The following is a 20,637-nucleotide window of genomic DNA, read 5'->3' as shown; positions in this document are numbered from 1 at the left end:
CCTCTCAAAAAATAAACATTAAAAAACTTTTTTTAAAAAGAAGAATTAATACCAATCCTTCTTCAACTCTTCCAAAAATCTGAAGAAGAGGAAACATTTCCAAACTCATCTTATGAGGCCAGCCTTACTCTAATACCAAAGCTAGACAAAGATATTTCAAGAAAAGAAAACTACAGGTCAATATCCCTGATGAATGTTGACACAAAAGTCCTTAACAAAATACAAGCAAACAGAATCCAAAAGCATTACACTATAAAAGGATGATTCATTATGACCAAGTAGGATATATTTCTGGAAAGCAAGGGTGATTCAATGTATAAAAATCAATGTGATACACCATATTAATACAATGAAGGTCAAAACCCACATGATCATCTCAACTGATGCAGAAAAAGCATTTGAAAAAATTAACACCCTTTCATGATAAAAACACTTAAAAATCTAGGAATTCAAGGAAAGGCCATTTGTGAAAAGCCCACAGTAAATATCATATTCAATACTGAAAGGCTGCAAGCTTTTTCCTCTAAAATCAGGAATCAGAGAAGAATACCCACTTTCACCACTTCTATTCAACTCAGTATTAGAAGTGCTAGCTAGAGCAATTAGGTAAGAAAAAGAAATAAAAGGTATACAAATTGAAAAGGAAAAAGTAAATTATCTCTGTCTGCAGAAAACATGATCTTATATGAAGAAAACTGAAGATTCCAAAAAACAAAACAAAAGCTGTTAGGATAAACTCATTCAGCAAAGTTGTGGGGTATAAAATCAATACACAAGAATCAACATTGTTTCTATACACTAACAATGAACAACCTGAAAAGAAAATTAATAAAATAATTTCATTTACAATAGTATCATAAAAATAAAATACTCAGGAATAAACCTAAGTAGGGAGGTAATTATATACTGAAAACTATATAACACTGGTGAAAGAAGTTAAAGATGACAAAAATAAATGTAAAGACATCCTATGTTTGTGAATTTGAAGCTTTAATACTGTTCAAATGTCCATACTACCCAAAGTGATTTACAGTTTCAATGCAATCCCTACCAAAATCCCAATGGCATTTTTTTGTAGAAATATTAGAATTCATTTGGAATTTCAAGGGACCCTGAAGAGTTAAGACAATTTTGAAAAAGAAGAACAAAGCTGGAGAACTCATACTTCCTGATTTCAAAACATATTACAAGTCTACAGTAATTAAAAGAGCATGGTAGTGGCATCAAGACAGGCAAATAGGAGTGCCTGCATGGCTCAGTAAGTTGAGTATCCAACTCTTGATTTTGGCTTGGGTCATGATTCCAGGGTTGCGGGATCGAGCCATGTTGGGCTCTGCAATGAGTGTGGAGCCTGCTTGAGATGCTCTTTCTCTCTGCCCCTATCCCTTGAGTACTTTCTTTCTCTCTTTCTCAAATTAGACAGACAGATAAATCAAATAAATCAAACAGACCCCAGAAATAAACCCTTGCATATATGATCAAATGATCTTCCACAAGGGTGCCAAGTTAACACAATTGGAAAAAGGACAATCTTCAACAAATGGTGCTGGGAAAACTGGATATCTACATGAAAAAAAATGAAGCTATACCTTTATCTTACTCCATATACAAAAATTAATCCAAAGTGGAATAAATGTAAATGTAAAACTATAATATTCCTAGAAGAAAACATAGGAGAAAGCTTCATGATTAGATTAGATTTAGCAATGGTTTCTTAGATATGAGACCACAAAAGTACAGGCAACAAACATCAAAATAGACAAATTCAACATCAAAGGACATAATCAACAGAGTGAAAAGGCAACCTAGGGAAAAGAAGTAAGTATCTGCAAATCACATATCTGATAAGGGATTAATATCCAGAATATATTAAGAATTCCTACAACTCAACAACAAAAGAATCAAATGACCCATTTTATTTTTTATAAATTTTTTAAATGTATTTATTTATTTTTTTAAATGTTTTATTTNAAAGTCGGACGCTTAACCGACTAAGCCACCCAGGCGCCCCTGTATTTGTTTATTTTGAGAGAGACTGAGATAGCATGTGATGGAGGGTGGTGGGGAAACAGGGAGACAGAATCCCAAATAGGCTCTGCACTGTCAGCAAGAAGCCCTATGCAGGGCTCAAACTCATGAAACTATGAGATGATGACCTGACCAAAACCAAGAGTTGGATGCTTAACTGACTGAGCCACCCAGGAACCCCTCAAATGACTCATTTTAAAAATGGGCAAAAGAGGGGCGCCTGGGTGGCTTAGTCGGTTGGGCGTCCGACTTTCGCTTAGGTCATGATCTCGCGGTTTGTGGGTTCGAGCCCCGCGTCGGGCTCTGTGCTGACTGCCAGCTCAGAGCCTGGAGCCTGTTTCAGAGTCTGTGTCTCCCTCTCTCTCTGACCCTCCCCTGCTCACGCTGTCTCTCTCTCTCCTAGAAATAAAAAAATAAATGAAAATATTAAAAAAAAAATGGGCAAAAGACTTGAACAGACATTCTTTAAAAATGCATACAAATGGCCAATAAGCATATGAAAAAGATGCTCAATCTCACCAGTCATCAGAGAAATGCAAATAAAAACCAGAGATCCTGTGAAAATATTATGTCACACCCATTAATTTGGCTACCATCCAAATAACAGAAAATAACAAGTGCTGGTGAAGATATGGAGAAACTGGATCCCTTGTGCACTGTTAGTAATATTGTAAAATGATGTTAATTGCTATGGAAAACAGTATAGAGGTTCCTCAAAAAATTAAAAACAGATCTACTATATGACCCAGCAAATCTTACTTCTGGGTATATACCCAAAAGAACTGAAGGTAGGATTTTAAGGAGATATTTGCACTCATGTTCATAATAGCATTATTCACAATAGCCAGAAGGTGAAAGTAATCCAAATGTCTATCCATGGATGAATAAATAAAATGTGGTAAATGCATACAATGGAATATTTTTGAGCCTTAAAAAGGAGGAAAATCCTGCCACATGCTACAATACGGATGAATCTTGAAGGCATTGTGCTAAGTGAAATAAGCCAGTCACAAAAAAGACAAATACTGCATGATTCCAGTTATGTGCGGTCTCTAAAGTAGTGAAATTCATAAAAACAGAAAGTAAAATGGTAGTTACCAGATAGAGGGAGAGGCAAAAGGGGAGTTGTTCAATGGGTACAGAATTTCAGTTTTACGAGATGGAAAAGTTCTGGAGATCTGTTTCACAATAATGTGAATATATAAAATATTACTGAACTGTACACTTAAGAATGGTTAAGTGAAATACATTAGAGAAAGACAAATACTGCATACTCTCATTTACGTATGGAATCTAACACAAGCTCATACGTACAGAGAACAGATGAGTGGTTGCCAGAGGAGGGGGATAAGAGGTGGGCAAAATGGGTGAAGGGAGTCAGAAGTTACAAACTTCCAGTTATAAAATAATTAAGTCATGGGATAGTGTATACAGCAAGGTGATTCTAGATGATAATACTGTACTGAATATTTAAAAGTTCCTAATAGAGCAAATCTTAGAAGTTCTCATCACAAGAAAAAAACTGTAACTATGTATGGTGACGGATGCTAACTAGACATACTATGGTGATCATCTCACAATATAATCAAATACCCAATACTTATGTTGTACACCTGAAATACAGCATTATCTATTAATTTATACCTCAATTAAAAAAAGGTTTAGATGACAAATTTTATGTTATGTGTTTTGAACCAAAAAAAGTGTTCAAAAAAGAAGGAGCAAAGATGCCTTCTCTTTCGACTTTTGATTATTTTTTTGTGGGGACACAAGGTCTGAAATTGCTACAGCCATCCTGTCATCACCATGGGAACATCAGATACCCCTGAAGAAGCCAAAGCAGAAAGAAAGGCTGTGGGTCTCTGAGTCCATGATTCAACTGACCTTGGAGCCACCCATCTTAGGACTTCTCATTATGTGACATAATAATATAGTTTCTTAATCCTAAAGCCACTTGTTATGTTTTCTGCTAGTTAGGACCAAAGGCATATACCAGATACATTGCTATTATAAACAGATACTCGAAGAAACTCCACCAGAATGTATTCAGAGGGCAGAGTTTTTGCTAGCTTTGTTCAGTGGCATATATACCAGTGCTGGCACACAGTAGGTGCTCAACAAATATTCAATAAATGAATAAAAAGAAAAGTTACGATCCCTCTTCTATATCCTGAACCTCCTGCTCATCCCCCTCAGAGCTCAGCTTAAATGTCCTTACCCAGGGAGGTCTTCTCTGAACCTCCGAAAATCTCTTCCTGTTCTCTGAAAACCCTGATTAGGGTCTCGATACATGTGACCACCTTTTGCCCTCACATTTCTTGTGGCTGTGCTTAATTACCTGTAACTATCCGTGTAGTGAATGTCCCTCCCACTGGATCATAAGCTCCATGAAAGCATGAACTGGTCTTGCTTATGGGTATAGCCTCATCTCCTGGCATAGTGCTTAGCACAGTGTGGCACTCAAAACATGAATTTCAAAGATGTTCCAACTCTATGTTGGCTCTACATGAAACCTTAAAAATCTAGTTTATAAATCAGTCTTTTTGATTAATTAGAATATTCTAAGTTGCTTGTATGGAGGTTGAGGGACCAAAAAGGGTGTTATTTATAAAGTTTTCAATATCGTAGTCGAGTGAGGGGTTTATTCAAATTAAGCCATGGCATTTGGGGGGGGTTTCCAAAACCCCAAACAGAGTAAATAATTTGTAAGTAATAAATCCATAAGTTAGAGCCCCTATGAAATCTGAGGAGAGATTTGCAATGTTTTCTTTTTTTAAAACATTTTTTTAATGTTTTTTTAAAATTTATTTCTGAGAGAGAGAGAGAGAAAGAGAGAGAGAGAGAGAGAGAGAGACAGCGTGAGCAGGGGAGGGTCAGACAGAGAGGGAGACACAGAATCCGAAGCAGGCTCCAGGCTCTGAGCTAGCTGTCAGCACAGAGCCTGATGCCAGGCTCGAACCCACCAACTGTGAGATCATGACCTGAGCTGAAGTCGGACACTTAACCGACTGAGCCACCCAGGCGCCCTGCAATGTTTTCCTTTTAAGGACTACTTCCATCTTCTTAGTTTTAAAACACTTTTGAGATTACTGTATTTGCTAAATTTGTATTTGATTCATCCCTCACTGTTTCTCTGTAAAACTACCCATAAGTGAATATTTGCCAAAATGACAGAACTTTTTAAAAATTATACTGTCTATTCCATTATCATTAATTCGTTTATAATACAAAGTCAATGGGTTTAGTAAGAACCATACTTGCCATTCAGATTGGTGTAGCACTCAAGAATCCTAAGAACTATTTTGTAAAAAAAGAAAAGGAAGGAAGGAGATGGAAGAAGAGTAAAGTAGCTACTTGGATACCAGTTTCTATTACTTAAGAAAAATTTAAAACAGTTCAACATGGTGGTAAAAATGTTTTCCAGAACAGTAACTGATGGTTTTGATGACAATGTACATTCCATACATACCTGCACAGTCCAGTATGATAGCCATTAGCCATAAATGTGACTATTTAATTTGAATGAATTAAAATAAAATATTTGGCTCTTCCATTGCACTGGCCACGTTTCAAGCACTCAATAGCAACATGTGGCTAATGGCTTTCATATTGAACAGTGCAGATATTCAATATTTCCATCACTGCACAGCATTAGCATAGATCTAAATGTTTCTACCGATAACTATTAGTAATGAGTGATGGGAGCATGCAGGTCACCAAAAGAAACATGTAAGTGGAGAAACAGCCATGTTATGAACATAAAACACCTATTTCCTATTGTATCCTCCTTGGGAACAAATTTCTTAAAAATCATCTGTCTCCTGCTCCCTTTACTAAATAACAGAATTGCAGCTTTTAAAAAATTTCTTGTGCTAAATGAATGAGAGCTTACTCTTATTTTCTGTTAAGTGATCTGAGCATTGCATGCAAACTTACAATTTGGTCTCATCAGCCTCTTTCTGCATGATTTCAAGAATCATGCGGCAGGCTTCAGAGGTTCCCTCGGGGGTGGCATGGATGGTGACAGGCTTCTCTGCAGCCCCAGAGTTCTCCTTTCTATGGATGTCTACCCTGTAGGGAAAGAATCAGAAGCCATAACACAATGTCATCTGGGACAGGATCTTAGTGTTGAGAAAGTGTTGCACTGGCCAATATACAGCAAAAAGACACAGACAATGAAGTGTCATTAGCACGTTTGCAACTAACGCCAGTTTTCAAGAAGGTGGCAAGCAGTGGAGGAGGTCTTGTGCCAAACTTGAATTCTTTGCAGCTCTATTTAAAAGGAAATATTCCTTGCAGGAGTGCTGTGGGACAAAGGCATCGAGCCAACTTGGTAAATGAAGTATTTTGTGTAGTCTTTCAAATGATGATAGAAGCGAAGGGTACAGGGAGTGGGGTAACGTTGCATGCTGGCATGGTGCTACTCTCTGAACTGACTGTAGCTTTTAAAAGCCATATGATAATCCAAATCCAAACACCAAATTCAAGCAAGCTTTATATATCTGAGTGTGGATTAAAAACAGAGGCATGCCCTCTCTCTGCCTAAGTTTTTGGTTTCCTTGCCCCTGGCAGCCTGCCTTCTTCCAGGCTCTTAAAACTAATGGCTCAAAAGCTTGATGACTTTATCAGACTTCTTAGGGTTGTTGTGGCCCTACTTGTTTTTGTTGACTCTGAAAATCACATAATTGATTGTATCCCTTCTTATTTTGGCTGTTAGAAAGCCCAGATCCAAGTCTTTGACCTACTTGTAAAAAATGGACACATACTTTGAGAACTAACTTCTCTTCTACTTAAACTTGTTGCATTTTTAAAGCCACTTTAAGAAATTTTTGGAGCAAAAAGACATATAACTAAAAATTACTTTTGCAGTGAAGCAAACTTGCAGGGGAGGAAAGGGCTGATTTTAAAATAAATGGAACAGCAGACAGTACTTCCCTTTTCTACTAGGTCATCATTTCATTACTATGATCATGAACTTTGGGACTCATATCTATAAGTGTCCATTAGTTGGCAGTAACTCAGACACTTTGAAGAAAACTGTTTTTTCTCTTTCAGGCTACAAGATACTCAATGGATGACATGAGTTAAATGCACTAGGCATGTAAGTAACTCATGTTTGCCAGTAACTTGGTGTTTTGCAATTTAAATGCTTTCATAGCAATCATTTCATTCAATCTGCCTGACTGTCCTAATTCTAACAATAATCCTGGCTTACAGAACAAGACATTAATGCCCAGAGAAGTTAATTTTTTCCCCAAGATTATACTCAGTGGTAAATCTTGAACATGGGTCTTTGCATCCTGCACTTTGTTACATCAGGCTGTGTTCTTAAGAATATACAAAAACCAATAATCCACTAAACTCCTACTACCAGTTCCGTCTCCTTAGATGACTTAACAGAGGCTAATGTACTTCATTTCTTCTCGATACAGCAGACTCACTCACTTCTTTTATGTAGCCATTTATGGGACCACCTAAGTGGTCTCAAAGAATGACTACCACCCAGGGCTCCAACTCAAGAGAGGAGGTAAGAACTAAGAAGTGGTTTCTGGGATGCCACAAAGTTCAGCCCCATACCTCTGCTGTTTTAGAAAGTGATGCAGTAACAAGCACTAGTAAGCTTATGAGAACAATTCTTGGCTGTGAGGTCAATAGTACCTGCTAGAACCTTTAGTAATTTGGGGCATGACCTTTAGGTTACTGGTGTGAAAGTACAATGAAGTCCCCAGCTTTGTTAGTCTGTTAGTAGTTCTGAAAAGCCACCATCCCACACAGACAGCCCCCACTGCTGATGCATGATAGCCACCTAGGAGGACTGGGGCCCACCAGCACTCAGGGGGCCTGTCAGAAGGAAGCAAAGGAAGCCCCGGAGGCACGTACCGGGACTGGGTCTGCTTAGTGATGTTCTTTATGGTCAAGCCCTCCTTTCCGATGATGGCACCAACAAACTGGGTGGGGACCAGGATCCGCAGCGGGAAATCAATCTGTCTGGCCTGAGAAGAGCCCCCAGGGGCGTGGCCTTGCTCCCGGGAAGAGTGGTCCCCACGCTGGGCTCGCTGTGGGGGCGAAGGGGAGCTCACCTCTTCATCCGGGATGTAGGAAATCTTGAAGGAGTAGTTCTCAAACTGATGCCCGCTTAGCTTCTCGATGGCTCTGAAATGCAGCAGTGGTAAGTGAGCTTTGTTAGACCCTCAAGTCAAAGACGACCCTTAGGCCAATGGATGGGGTCGTTCAGTCTGCTTTCCTAGTTGCCTATGTGAACAGCATTGCTCCCTGAGGGTAGCCCGGTTAGCAAGGTGCCAGCTTTGCTCCCTCAGAGCTTATGGTTAACAACTAAATAATCACAAAATATAGGCCTGGTCAGACTTGATACACGACTATGCATTCTGCTTTTTTTTCATGGCCTGAGGCTGTATCCTGCTCATCAAAAACTCTTTGTAAATATTGGTATAAAATTACAACTTTTTCTCAGCTTGATCATAAAACATATTCATTACTGAAAATTCAGAAATGGTTAAGTACCGATCAGAAAAAAAAAATCCTAGCCCATTTTGTATCTTTTTAAAAATATAATTATCATTTATATACATGGATTAATATTACATATACTATTTTCTAATCTTTAAAAAAGAGTTCATACTCTAAATGTTTTCCAAGTCATTAAATGTCCTGCAATTTAATTGTTACTGGCTGCTTAACACTCTATTGATTTATCATACTTTCTGCAATTCATTCCCTATTGTTAGATAAATACATATATCCAATCTTTCATCATTATATGCAGTGTTGTCATGGACATTTTTGCAACTATAGCTGCACACAGGACAAATTCCTAGTGGAATTGCTGGGTCAGAGAGAATGCAGAATTCTAACATCATTAAGTACCCCTCACTGTGCTTCTGTAAAGGCTTCAACACTTACTATCCATAGCAGTTAAGACAGCATTTGTTTCTTGAGTCCTCAAAAATATTTATTTAAAATTATTTATCGATTTGATAGAGAATACACAATATCCCACTATGGCATTTTTAAAGCTATTTATATAGGAAGTGGAACAATTTTTTCACAAGCTTTCTTGCAACATGTGACAACAATATCACTATTCTACTATATAAATATTTAGGGTTTGTGAATTTATTACAAAGCAGCACTTCTGAATTCAGTAAAAGCAATAAATATTACATATGAAGGTCCTACCTAAGTGGTAGCTGGAAACAAACTCTAAAGGTGAGTTGCTGGCATATATCTTGTTTAATGTGTGTGGCTAAAGTCAACAGCAAATCATCTATTGCCTTTTTCAATGCAAAATCAACTTTTTAAAGACTAGTGGTATGAGGATGGGTTAAATATGTCTTCATGTATGCTGAAACCTTGAAAAATACATAAAACTAAACAAATCAGGAGACTATAGATACTGGCAAGGATGTGGAGAAACGGGCACCCTCCTACACTGTTGGTGGGAATGTAAACTGGTGCAGCCCCTCTGGAAAACAGTGTGGAGGTTCCTCAAAAAATTAACAATAGAACTCTCCTATGACTCAGCAACAGCACTGCTAAGGAATTTACCCAAGGGATACAGGAGTGCTGATGCATAGGGGCACATGGACCCCAATGTTCACAGCAGCACTCTCAACAATAGCTAAATCATGGAAAGAGCCTAAGTGTCCATCAACTGACAAATGGATCAAGAAGATGTGGTTTATCTATACAATGGAATACTACATGGCAATGAGAAAGAATGAAACCTGGGCATGTGTAGCAACATGGATGGAACTTGAGGGTGTTATGCTGAGAGAAATAAGTCAGGCAGAGAAGGATCGATACCATATGTTTGCATGTATAGGAGGATTAGGAGGAACTTAACAGAGGACCATGGGGGAGAAGAAGGGAAAAAATAGTTGGGAGAGGGAGGGAGGCAAACCATGAGAGACTTTTGAATACTGAGAACAAACTGAGGGCTGAGGAGGGGCGGAGGGGAAGGGGGTGATGGGCATGGAGGAGGACACTTGTGGGGATAAGCACTGGGTGTTATATGCAATCCAACTTGACAATAAACGATTTAAGAAAAAAAGTAATTACTGATAAAGAAAAATAAATAAATAACACTATAATTCTGGGGTATAGAACCAAGGTTATGCTGTATGCATGCAACATGTGTGACCATAATTGTGGTTACAATGACCTGACAAGCATTTCACCTTAAGGACCTCCTACAAAAAGGAATTTGTTTTGTTGTAGTTGCTGTTTTAAAAACTCAATCCCATGTCCATTAATCCCCAACCTCAAAATTAACCATCACTGAAACAAGGTAGTCATGCATGGGGACTAGGAAATAAGTGGAAATTAGGAAAGAGAACCCAGGCCAGGTAATCTTTGAATAACCACTCCCAGACAATTCTCCCTGCTGCTGATGTCATGGAGATGGGCCCTCTTTTAAATGTCACACAGAGGAAAAATGGGTGTCTTATGATCTCTTCACCAAGTGTGGACAGAAACAGGTTTGTGCTTCTTCCTCATAGTGCATGGAAGAAGCTCCAGGTAAAAGCCCTGTGGTTGGCAGAGACAAGGGACACAGTGTCACAAGCTGGTGCCTCTATTCATGACCACATGTCAAGACACAGGTCCCACCTCGGTTTTGACGCTGAGGTTCAACATTTTTCAAGATAAAGTCTCTGTACAACCAACAAACAGACATCCTACTACAAATGCCCTAAGCTCTGACACGTCAAAGGCATGCACAGATGCCCCAAGGCTCCTCTGGCATGTCAAAGGTAGCATCTTTTTGGAATTCAAAGACAACCCTCCAAAACTTAAAACGAAAGAAGCCCAAATCCACTTACATTTTTGATTCTTCTCTTGTTGCATATGTGACGTTGACAACAGCAGTTTCTGTGTCTGTGTTGACTAGAAAAGAAGCAAAAACTATACTGTCACAGGAAAAAAAGCTGTCACCCTCTGGCTCAATGTAAACAGACTAACTTTAGAGAAGAATGCACAAAAATCTCCTCACCCTAACTCCTTAATTATTTGAATCTCTATCTTTATTCATGTGCATTCATAAATAGTAATCAATTGTATACACACATCTGTAATCAACTGTATATACAACTGAAAGCTGTTATTTTCACTTATAAATACCATTACATGTGCATATGTATATGCTCATTATGTATTTTCCGTTTCTAATGTCTACATAAAATTTTAGTAATTGTGCCATGATTTTTGACAAACCATTCCTCAATTGTTGACAAGTGGGTTATTCCCAATATTTGCTATTCTAAGTCCTACTGCTAAAAATCAGCTTTACCGCGAACACATTTGATTTGTGTTCTCTGAATTACTTTTTTACTTTATTTTTTTTTAAATGTTTTATTTATTTCTGAGAGAGATTGAGAGAGCGAGCACGTGAGTAGGGGAGGGTCAGAGAGAGAGGGAGATACAGAAACCGAAACAGGCTCCAGGCTCTGAGCTGGCTGTCAGCAAAGAGCCCGATGCGGGGCTCGAACCCATGAACCATGAGATCATGTCCTGAGCCAAAGTCAGACGCTTAACCAACTGAGCCACCCAGGCACCCCTGAATTACTTTTTTAGGCTAAATCATGAAGAAAAGTAACTGGGTAATGGAATATAATGCTTCTTAGTGCAATTTTCAGACTACTTGCCTAGAAGTTTATATCAATTTATGGTACCACCATCAAGGTAGAAGTTTGTTATGTTTGCATTTACTTTTAAATAGCTGGATATACACATAAAATATTTTAATCCTTAATTTATTCCTAAAGTAGAATTATTATTTTTGTTTCCCTTTGACTGAGCTCCATGACTCTGTGAGCTGAACCTAGTAACTGTGTATAATAAATAAAGAAAACTGACAATTACAAGTCATTTGGCTAAAGGAGAGAACACAAACTCTAAGTGGCTAATACTAAACTCTTGTGAGCTGGCTTATCTTGGTTCATAATTGCCTCTTCTTCCAAAATCAGAAGTTAAAAATAAATTCAGAAGTCAAGATAAAACTTTCTCAGTCCAAGCCAGTAAACTTTATCCAAAAATACTGTTTTTCCCAAAACAAGTAGCTATAACTAAATCAGATCCTCCCTTTAAAAAACATCTAAGCTGTGGGGTGCCTGGGTGGCTCAATTAGTTAAGTGTCTAGCTGTGGCTCAGGTCATGATCTTGCGGTTTACAAGTTCAAGCCCTGCATCTGGCTCTATGCTGACAGCTCAGAGCCTGGAGCCTATTTCAAATTCTGTGTCTCCCTCTCTCCCTGCTCCTTCCCTGCTCACACTCTGTCCCTCTCTCTCTCTCTCTCAAAAATAAATAAAACACTTTAAAAAATAAAAAAAATATTTAAGCTTTTGAGAGACTTGGAGTTAACCACATTAAGTTAATCGTGCAGATAATTCAAAAAAACCATGATAAAGTTGCTTTCCAAAGTAATAATAAAACCTTGTAGTATAGGGATTCCTAATTTGGATCCACGATGGAACTTTCAGGAATTCTATAACCTCACACCACCACCACTACCACTACCACCACCTCCTCCCCCACCTCCACCACAACCAACGATTCAAATGTGTGGATGAATATAGGAAATTTTCTGGTTTATAATTTCTGTAAGACTCTCAAAGAGGTTAAAGACCACAGCTAAAAATATTTTTTATCCAGTAACTTCAAAGTAGCTGCAGCCTTCACAGGGAAGGGATGCACAGTCTTTAGGAAAGAGCTGACACTGAGATTTACACGTCATAAATGCTGAGCCCAGCCCGGCTCTGCCCGGGAGTGTTCTTGCTGCCTCTAATTCACACTTACCCAGAGAAGTTCTCAAAGCGCAAACAGGGGATGAGTAGCCCACAACCATCCTCTCTCAGTGCTGACACACAGAATGTACCAGAGGGTTCCTATTTGTTTTTTTCTAGTGCTCCAGGTGACACTGTCCACTCCCAAAAAGGGAGAAAGGGAGATAGGGATGGCTTTGAACCTCCTGAATAAATCTATCCACTAGGATTCTCAGATTTTGCTCTCACTTCTTAGTCATTTTCTGTTATTCAAAGACATGTGTCATCAGGAAATCAGATAGTTCTGTGATTCTGGAAAGAACTGAGCTCCATTCGACTAATTTATTTCGCTGGACATAAAAGCTCTAAAAAGTTTCTTAAAACTCTACTGAAAATGTTTTCCTGCTGAATCAGGAATCACCTACGAAACAAAACAAAACAAAACAAAAGCCCAATACTTCTTTCCTGGAGTTGTGAGGCAGCTGGAAACTGGATGGTCTCCAGGGCTCAGGTGCACTAGGAGCTACCATTGCCCCAGGGACCTGCAGTATTCCTCCTTGCATGGCAGTGTCCTGAATTTATACCATGCTCGTAGCCAGGAACTTTTACAGGCTCATGTCTGTGAGGCCATCTTGCCTACTGTATCCAATCCTTATAAGAATGTCTTCTCCATGTTGAGGGAAATAACAAGAAGTGAGAAATAGAATCCTTGTAAATCATGTCTTCTTTCTGAGCTCTTTCCCTTCACCTTTGAGCATGTGCAGTCAGCAGCATGAAACTGAGTAATAATATTTTTAATATTCATGGAGTGGAGAACATCTGAATAATTACTACTTTAAAATGATTACTTTAATTATACTGGTAGATAGAACACATTGCATATCAGACAATGGATTCTCTGTGATTATTCCCAACTGAATCTTAACAATTCCTTGAGATTATACAGGACTCCATTGCCTACAAATTTTTATACATGTTCTCTTTGGGTGCCACAAATACTCAGTGATACAGAAGGGGTAAAATGTATTCTCCCCCTTTATACCTGTGGAAACTGACTCAGAAGGCAAGTGGCTTTTTCAAGGGTTTCAAGGGCTTCACAGTCAGTAAATAACTGCATTCACATTCTGCTTTTTAGGTCAAAGGAAAAAAAATCTTTATTACATGTTACTGTCTGCCACATCAGGGGCTTGGAATCGACTTTTCGGGGGGCTCTTAAGGAGCTCCATGAGCTTTCAGTCTCTTTAAAAAGATAGCTTTTAAAAGAAAAACTTTTTTCTTTTTAAAATCATAACATTTCATGTTTCAGATGATAAAAATGAGAGCAGCAGAAAGAAGAGTATTTTCTGTGGATGTCCAACACTGATGTCCTAAGCCTGTGGCTCTCAAAAATCAGTTGGGGGTGCTTGTTTAAAATACAGATTCATCAGGGGCGCCTGGGTGGCTTAGTCGGTTAAGCGTCCGACTTTCGCTTAGGTCATGATCTCGCGGTTCATGGGTTCGAGCCCCGCGTCGGGCTCTGTGCTGACTGCCAGCTCAGAGCCTGGAGCCTGTTTCAGATTCTGCATCTCCCTCTCTCTCTGACCCTCCCCTGCTCACGCTGTCTCTCTATCTCCTAGAAATAAAAATATATATATAAGAAAAAAAAAAAAGAATTCTTTCTAAAAAAAAATACAGATTCATCAGCTCTTGCCCCAAAGATTCTTACTTTGTAGGTTTATGGTAAACCCCAGGAATGTGCATTTTCATAAGCACTGGGGAGAGTCTGGCGTAGAAGTCCTATTACTTGAGAAACAGTCTAAGACATTAGTGATCAGTTGTTCTTAGCCAGGATAAGGAAAATTGTGACAGCATAAATTCAATTACTTCCCAGTGAATTCAGCTTACCCCAGCCTGACTGTGTTTGTCTAGTGCTTGAGAAAACATTAACAGAATATATACATATCTAAGAAAAGCCCAAACAAAAATGTAAATCACATTCCTTGAAAAACTATAGAGAGATATGGATAAAAAGATATGAATATCTCTCACGAACAGAGAAAGCTTGTTTCAAAGGAATCTGAATTTACTATTTATCTTTGGAGTTCACCCAGCCTGTAACAATCCCTCTCAAAAATCAATAGGCGAATTTCCTCACTTAATACCTTGTTCTACATTCTCCACTGTCCCATACTGAGCCAAAAGTCCATCCAGCACCTGAAAAAAAAAGATCCCATGTCAGAACAGGAAGATAAGATTGTACTCACACACAAAAATGGGATAGTGGTATCTCCCAGCAAATGGACTAAAACAAAACAGGGACAGTTACAGAAATAATCTAAGTAAATTGATACTTCAGGTCTTCCATCAAGAACAGTTAAAAATGACTAAATATATGGGACTTGCACTTGGTTATTAGCTCTCAAGAAATCTGTCCACTGAGGTGACACAGCAGAANAGGGAGATACAGAATCTGAAGCAGGCTCCAGGCTCTGAGCTAGCTGTCAGCACAGAGCCCAATGCAGGGCTCGAACCCACGAAATGCGAGATCATGATCTGAGCCGAAGTTGGGCGCTTAACCTACTGAGCCACCCAGGCGCCTCCAGTCTTCCTGTTAATAATCACAACCATCATGATGGTTGGAACACACTGCTTTTGAAATGACAAGCAGAATAAAGGACAAGGCTCACTTGTCCTTGTTGAAAGTTTTAACCATTCTTCCTTCTGTTTTTCTCTAGAGATCTCCTTATTTTATTATGAAGCAGTGGGATATATACATACATATTTTTTGAAAATTTTCATAATAGAGAATTTTTTAAGTAATAAAAACATTACACAAAGCATTCTATCTCCTTTAAGGCTGTTTTGATTTTGTTTGGGTTTGAAATAAACGTTGGGGTAGTTTGTTTTTAAACAATGCAATAAGGCCACTCCTCACATTCTGTCTTCTTAAATTTTAAGGGAGCAATCATAAGAAATTTTACAACTCTGAAACTATATCTTCACTACTGTTCACAGCAACTCATTCACAAACAACATAAAACCTATTCAAACTGACAACCGGTTTTCTATTTTTATTGGGCTTCTATGGATTTTAATTTTTTTTCCAAAATCATAATTTGGAAAGGTAAAAAACCTTTTACAAAATCATGAGATAAAAATCACAAACCAGGTAAACGTTTTGTTTCATAGTTTGTCAGTGCTTGGTGCTTGAGAAGACAGAACAGGAGGGCTCAAAGCACACATCTTGCACAAGGAAAGAGACAAACACAGCCCTAAAGTTGTAACAGATTGCGTACATTAGGGTACTGAAAAAAAGGAAGAGAGTGCACCCAGGAGCCTGTGTGAGAGGTCTGAAGACCTCTAATTCCTCAGAGAACTCTCAGAGGGAGAGAGGTTTGGCTGATCTATGAAAAAGGAAGTGAGGACAGAGGGCAGGAAGACCGTATACACGGGTGACACTGGCTTACCTCCCACTGCAGGTGAGGAGGGATGTTTCGGATCTGAATTTTCCTGCTCCTGTAAAAATAAAAGCTCAGGCTGTAACACTTTCTCTAGGACACAGACTTCAGCAAATAATAAAAACAGTCTCAAGATCATAGTTTGAGTTCACTTTCTGTGTTTACTGAGGCATCAGCAAGAGATTCCAGCTGTGACTCATGAGCATCATGTTTTAAGGTTTTCAATTACTTTGGGGAAAAAAAGGAAAGAATAAACCCAACAAGATTGAACACGCTAAAAGAAACAGTTTAAATACAGATGTGCCTTTTCAGTTTCTTGCCAAAGTAGTCAGAACTTAAATTACCATACAGATTCTAATTATAGAATTTATTACCTTCCTCCCCAAAATAGATGGTCCTGCAACTATTTGCAGGTGACATGGCTCAAACATGACAGGTGAAGTCATATAAATAGTGGGCTTAAATGAAATTAGATTTAGTTCACCCCTTACCTAATAATGCAAAACTTCCTTTCAAAAATTATTTTTATCTTTGAATAAGTAATACGGTAATAATTTAAAAATTAGAACACTATAAAAAGGTGTGCTAGAAAAAGTTTTACTCCCATTCATCCCTTTCCTTCGCCAGAAATAAATACTTTTACTTATGGCTCGTGTATTCTTCAGTTTCTTTATGCGATAATAGCAAATACAAATATAAATTCTTATATCTCCCCCCTCTTACAGAAATAGTTGCATATTCTACGAACTCTCTGCATGTTTTTTTCACCTTAACAGTACAATCCTGGAGATCTTCCCACGTTGGCAGACAGTGTCCTCATTCTATTTTATACTATCTGGAGGTACCAAAATGCATTCAATCCGTCCCCTTTGGGCCTTCTATCTCCTTTTTAGTCAGAGGATTTTTCTGTTTTTCTGGGACATCCTGCTGGTCTGATAACTAAGTGATTTAGATTGTTTCGTTTTTATGTAAACATTAAAATTACATAGGAAAAAAGAATAGAAATAGGAGGGTAAGAACTTTCTATCTTTATGAATATGTCAGATCCTGGAAAGAAAACACAAATCAGCATTTAAATATTAGAAAGGTCATTTTAATGGAAGAACTTGACATTCAATTCCCCTAAGTTCCATTTTGAGGGGTTGCCAGAGAAGGGATGTAATGGCAAAAGTATACCTGCCATTACTTTTTCTTTCTTTATGGTGTCAGAGGTACCAAATAGGGGTGACATACAGCCAAAAGTTTTTCTATGGCTTTAATCTGGGCAATAGCCCCAGAAAGAAATGTTAACAATTCATGCAGAGAGGAAAGAGAAGAGAGGTACACAGAAGAAACATGAAAACAAACAAGTAAATCAGGGGCTCTAGTTTTCTCACTGTTTTTACCGAATGCAAGGAGGTGGGCACCTCTATGTTCTAGATCCTATACAGTACTTCAAATTTAAAAAAAATGAGAATGCATTCATGCTTTACTAGAGCAAGCCAGTATATAGAGAACCTCTAATTTTGTATCAAGATAGGAAGGAGGGAAAAGAACCAAGAACTAATTTCTACCTCTATGCTATGAAGTCTCTTTCCTGACACTGCCTTTGGCAATAGTCCATAATAAAATTGCTGACACCATCCCATGTATTGGCTCCATGCAATGCTCCACATAAGCTGTCACAAGTCTATTTATAGAAAAGACATCAGAATTTGCAAGAAATTGAGTGTTTCTTTTTAAGATACAATTTATTGTCAAATTGGCTTACACACAACACCCAGTGCTCATCCCAACAAGTGCCCTCCTCAATGCTCATCACCCATTTTCCCCTCTCCCCCACCCCTCATCAACCTTCAGTTTGTTCTCTGTATTTAAGAGTCTCTAGGGTCTGCCTTCCTCCCTCTCCTTAACTCCTCTTCCCTTCCCCCATGGTCTTCTGTTAAGTTTCTCAAGATCCACATATGAGTGAAAACATACGATATCTGTCTTTTTCTGACTTATTTCACCTAGTAAAATACCCTCCAGTTCCATTCACATTGCTGCAAATGGCATGATTTCATTCTTTCTCACTGCCATGTAATATTCCATTGTATAGATAAACCATATCTTCTTGATCCATTTGTCAGTTGATGGACACTTAGGCTATTTGCATGTTTTGGCTACTGCTGAGAGTGCTGCTATGAACATTGGGGTACATGTGCTCCTATGCATCGGCACTTCTGTATCCCTTGGGTAAATTCCTAGCAGTGCTATTGCTGGGTCATACGGGAGTTCTATTGTTAGTTTCCTGAGGAACCTCCACACTGTTTTCAGAGGGGCTGCACCAGTTTGCATTCCCATCAACAGCGCAAGAGGGTTCCCGTTGCTCCACATCCTCGCCAGCATCTATAGTTTCCTGATTTGCTCATTTTAGCCACTGTGACTGGTATGAAGTGGTATCTCAGTGTGGCTTTGATTTGTATTTCTCTGATGATGAGGGATGTTGAGCATCATCTCATGTGTCTGTTGGCCATCTGGATGTTTTCTTTGGAAAAGTGTCTATTCATTTCTTCTGCCCATTTCTTCACTGGATTGTTTGTTTTTCAAGTGTGGAGTTTGGTGAGTTCTTCATAGATTTTGGATACTAGTCCTTTATCCACTATGTCACTTGCCAATATCTTTAAGAAATTGAATATTTCTAAAGAAAAATATTTTTATCTCCACATATAAACATCAGCTCTAAATACTAACCAAGAATTTACTGGTGTAAGTCTTACTGGAAGAAACTCATTCATGAACACAAAGATTTGAAAAAAGTACTATAGCACTGTTTATGATGAGAAAGATGGCAAACAATCTAAATAGGCACCAACAGGGAAATGAATAAATGAATCATGGGACAGTCATGAGATGGAACATTATATACCTTTTAAAAAGAATGAAGTAGCGGTGCCTGGCTGGCTCGGTTAGGAAAGCATCCAAGTCTTCATCTCGGGATCATGAGTGCAAGCCCCATGTTGGGTGTAGAGATTACATTAAAAAAAAAATGAGGTCGACATATAGGGAACCTTCCAAGGCATGCTGTTATAAGAAGAGAGCTAATTATAGATTAGGAAGATCCTGGGTTTTTTTTATGTTTATTTATTTTTAATNCGAACCGTGAGATCATGACCTAAGCGAAAGTCGCTTAACCGACTAAGCCACCCAGGTGCCCCGATCCTGGTTTTTTTAAATTAATAATTTTTTAATGTTTGTTTTTGAGAGAAAGTGTAAGCAGGGGAGGGGAAGGGAGAGAAGGGACAGAGGATGTGAAACAATTTCTGTGCCAAAAGCAGAGAGCCTGATGTGGGGCTCAAACTCATGAATCCATGAGATCATGATGTGAGCTGAAGTTGGACAGTTAACTGGCTGAGCCACTCAGGTGTCCCAGGCAGATCCTGTTTTTCAAGTGCACAAAACAGACCACATGCTATTAACTGTGTGTACTTGTAAATGCATAAAAAAAGGTAGGTACAAGCAGTTGGTGAAAGATAGTTTAAAGGACATAAACTTTTAATTTTAGCTACTTCTGTTGTTTGCTGTTTTAAAAAATGAGAATGTAGTCATGCCTTACTTGGATTAAAAATTAACAGTTGAGGGGCGCCTGGGTGGCTCAGTCGGTTGAGCATCCGACTTCAGCTCAGGTCAGATCTCATGGTTCATGGGTTCGAGCCCCGCATCAGGCTCTGTGCTGACAGAGCCTGGAGCCTGTTTCAGATTCTGTGTCTTCCTCTCTCTCTGCCCCTCCCCCACTCATGCTCTGTCTCTCTCTGTCTCAAAAATAAACTATAAAAAAACAACAACAAACAGTTAAAACCCCTACTAAGACTGTTTTAATGAATACACAAGATTTATTTTTGAAAAGTATTCTAGAACTTACTAAATTAAAAAAAAGAGAACAAAAACCAAACACCTCAGTTTTTCCATAACTAGGTTAGGTATTCTTGATACCATATTTAACAGAATTAATTTATTTAGCAAACTCTGTTCCTAATGTATAAGCCATCAAACTCTGCCTGGTTCAGGTTACCCCAAATCTTAACTAACTGGGTCTAAAACAGTAACGTTTCCCTGTAGTGTTTCACGTCAAGAATACACACTGGGCAATCAGCTCAGGAACTGGAATGTTCATTAATCAGGATTCCAGGAGAAATAAACCCTAAAAAAGCTAGTGTGTGGCATCTTGAATCTTAGATCTGGATGGAAAGGAAGAAAAAGAATAGAGAACTTTTAGTTCTCAATTAAACTGATCCTCAGGTAACTGGGAAGATTATCCTGAACGATTATCTTTCAGGATCAGAGGTGAGCAGGACCTGTGAGTTCTGCTAACTTCCACAGCGCCACCTGGATGCTATGCCTCCTTCTGTTTTTTTTTTTGGGGGGGGGGGGGGGTG

At 38.6% G+C, this 20,637-nt stretch overlaps 1 protein-coding gene across 4 annotated transcripts in view; it reads right to left on the bottom strand.

Annotated features, from left to right (window-relative positions):
* The window catches only part of IGF2BP2 (insulin like growth factor 2 mRNA binding protein 2), a 155,994-nt gene that overhangs the window by 28,703 nt on the left and 106,654 nt on the right, over positions 1–20,637 (bottom strand). For all 4 annotated transcript variants that reach the window (XM_077754430.1, XM_077754432.1, XM_077754431.1 and 1 more), the window contains exons 2-6: positions 16,253–16,301; positions 14,948–14,999; positions 10,869–10,932; positions 7,909–8,181; positions 5,965–6,099 (exon numbers count right to left, since the gene is read on the bottom strand). In XM_077754430.1, the coding sequence (XP_077610556.1) occupies positions 5,965–6,099; positions 7,909–8,181; positions 10,869–10,932; positions 14,948–14,999; positions 16,253–16,301 (573 nt within the window). The remainder of the gene's footprint in view (positions 1–5,964; positions 6,100–7,908; positions 8,182–10,868; positions 10,933–14,947; positions 15,000–16,252; positions 16,302–20,637) is intronic.

The sequence above is a fragment of the Crocuta crocuta genome, unplaced genomic scaffold (genome assembly GCF_008692635.1).
Source record: "Crocuta crocuta isolate KB4526 unplaced genomic scaffold, BGI_CrCroc_1.0 scaffold70, whole genome shotgun sequence".
Taxonomy (NCBI): Eukaryota; Metazoa; Chordata; class Mammalia; order Carnivora; family Hyaenidae; genus Crocuta; species Crocuta crocuta.
This window is presented reverse-complemented; position numbering and strand designations above follow the sequence as displayed.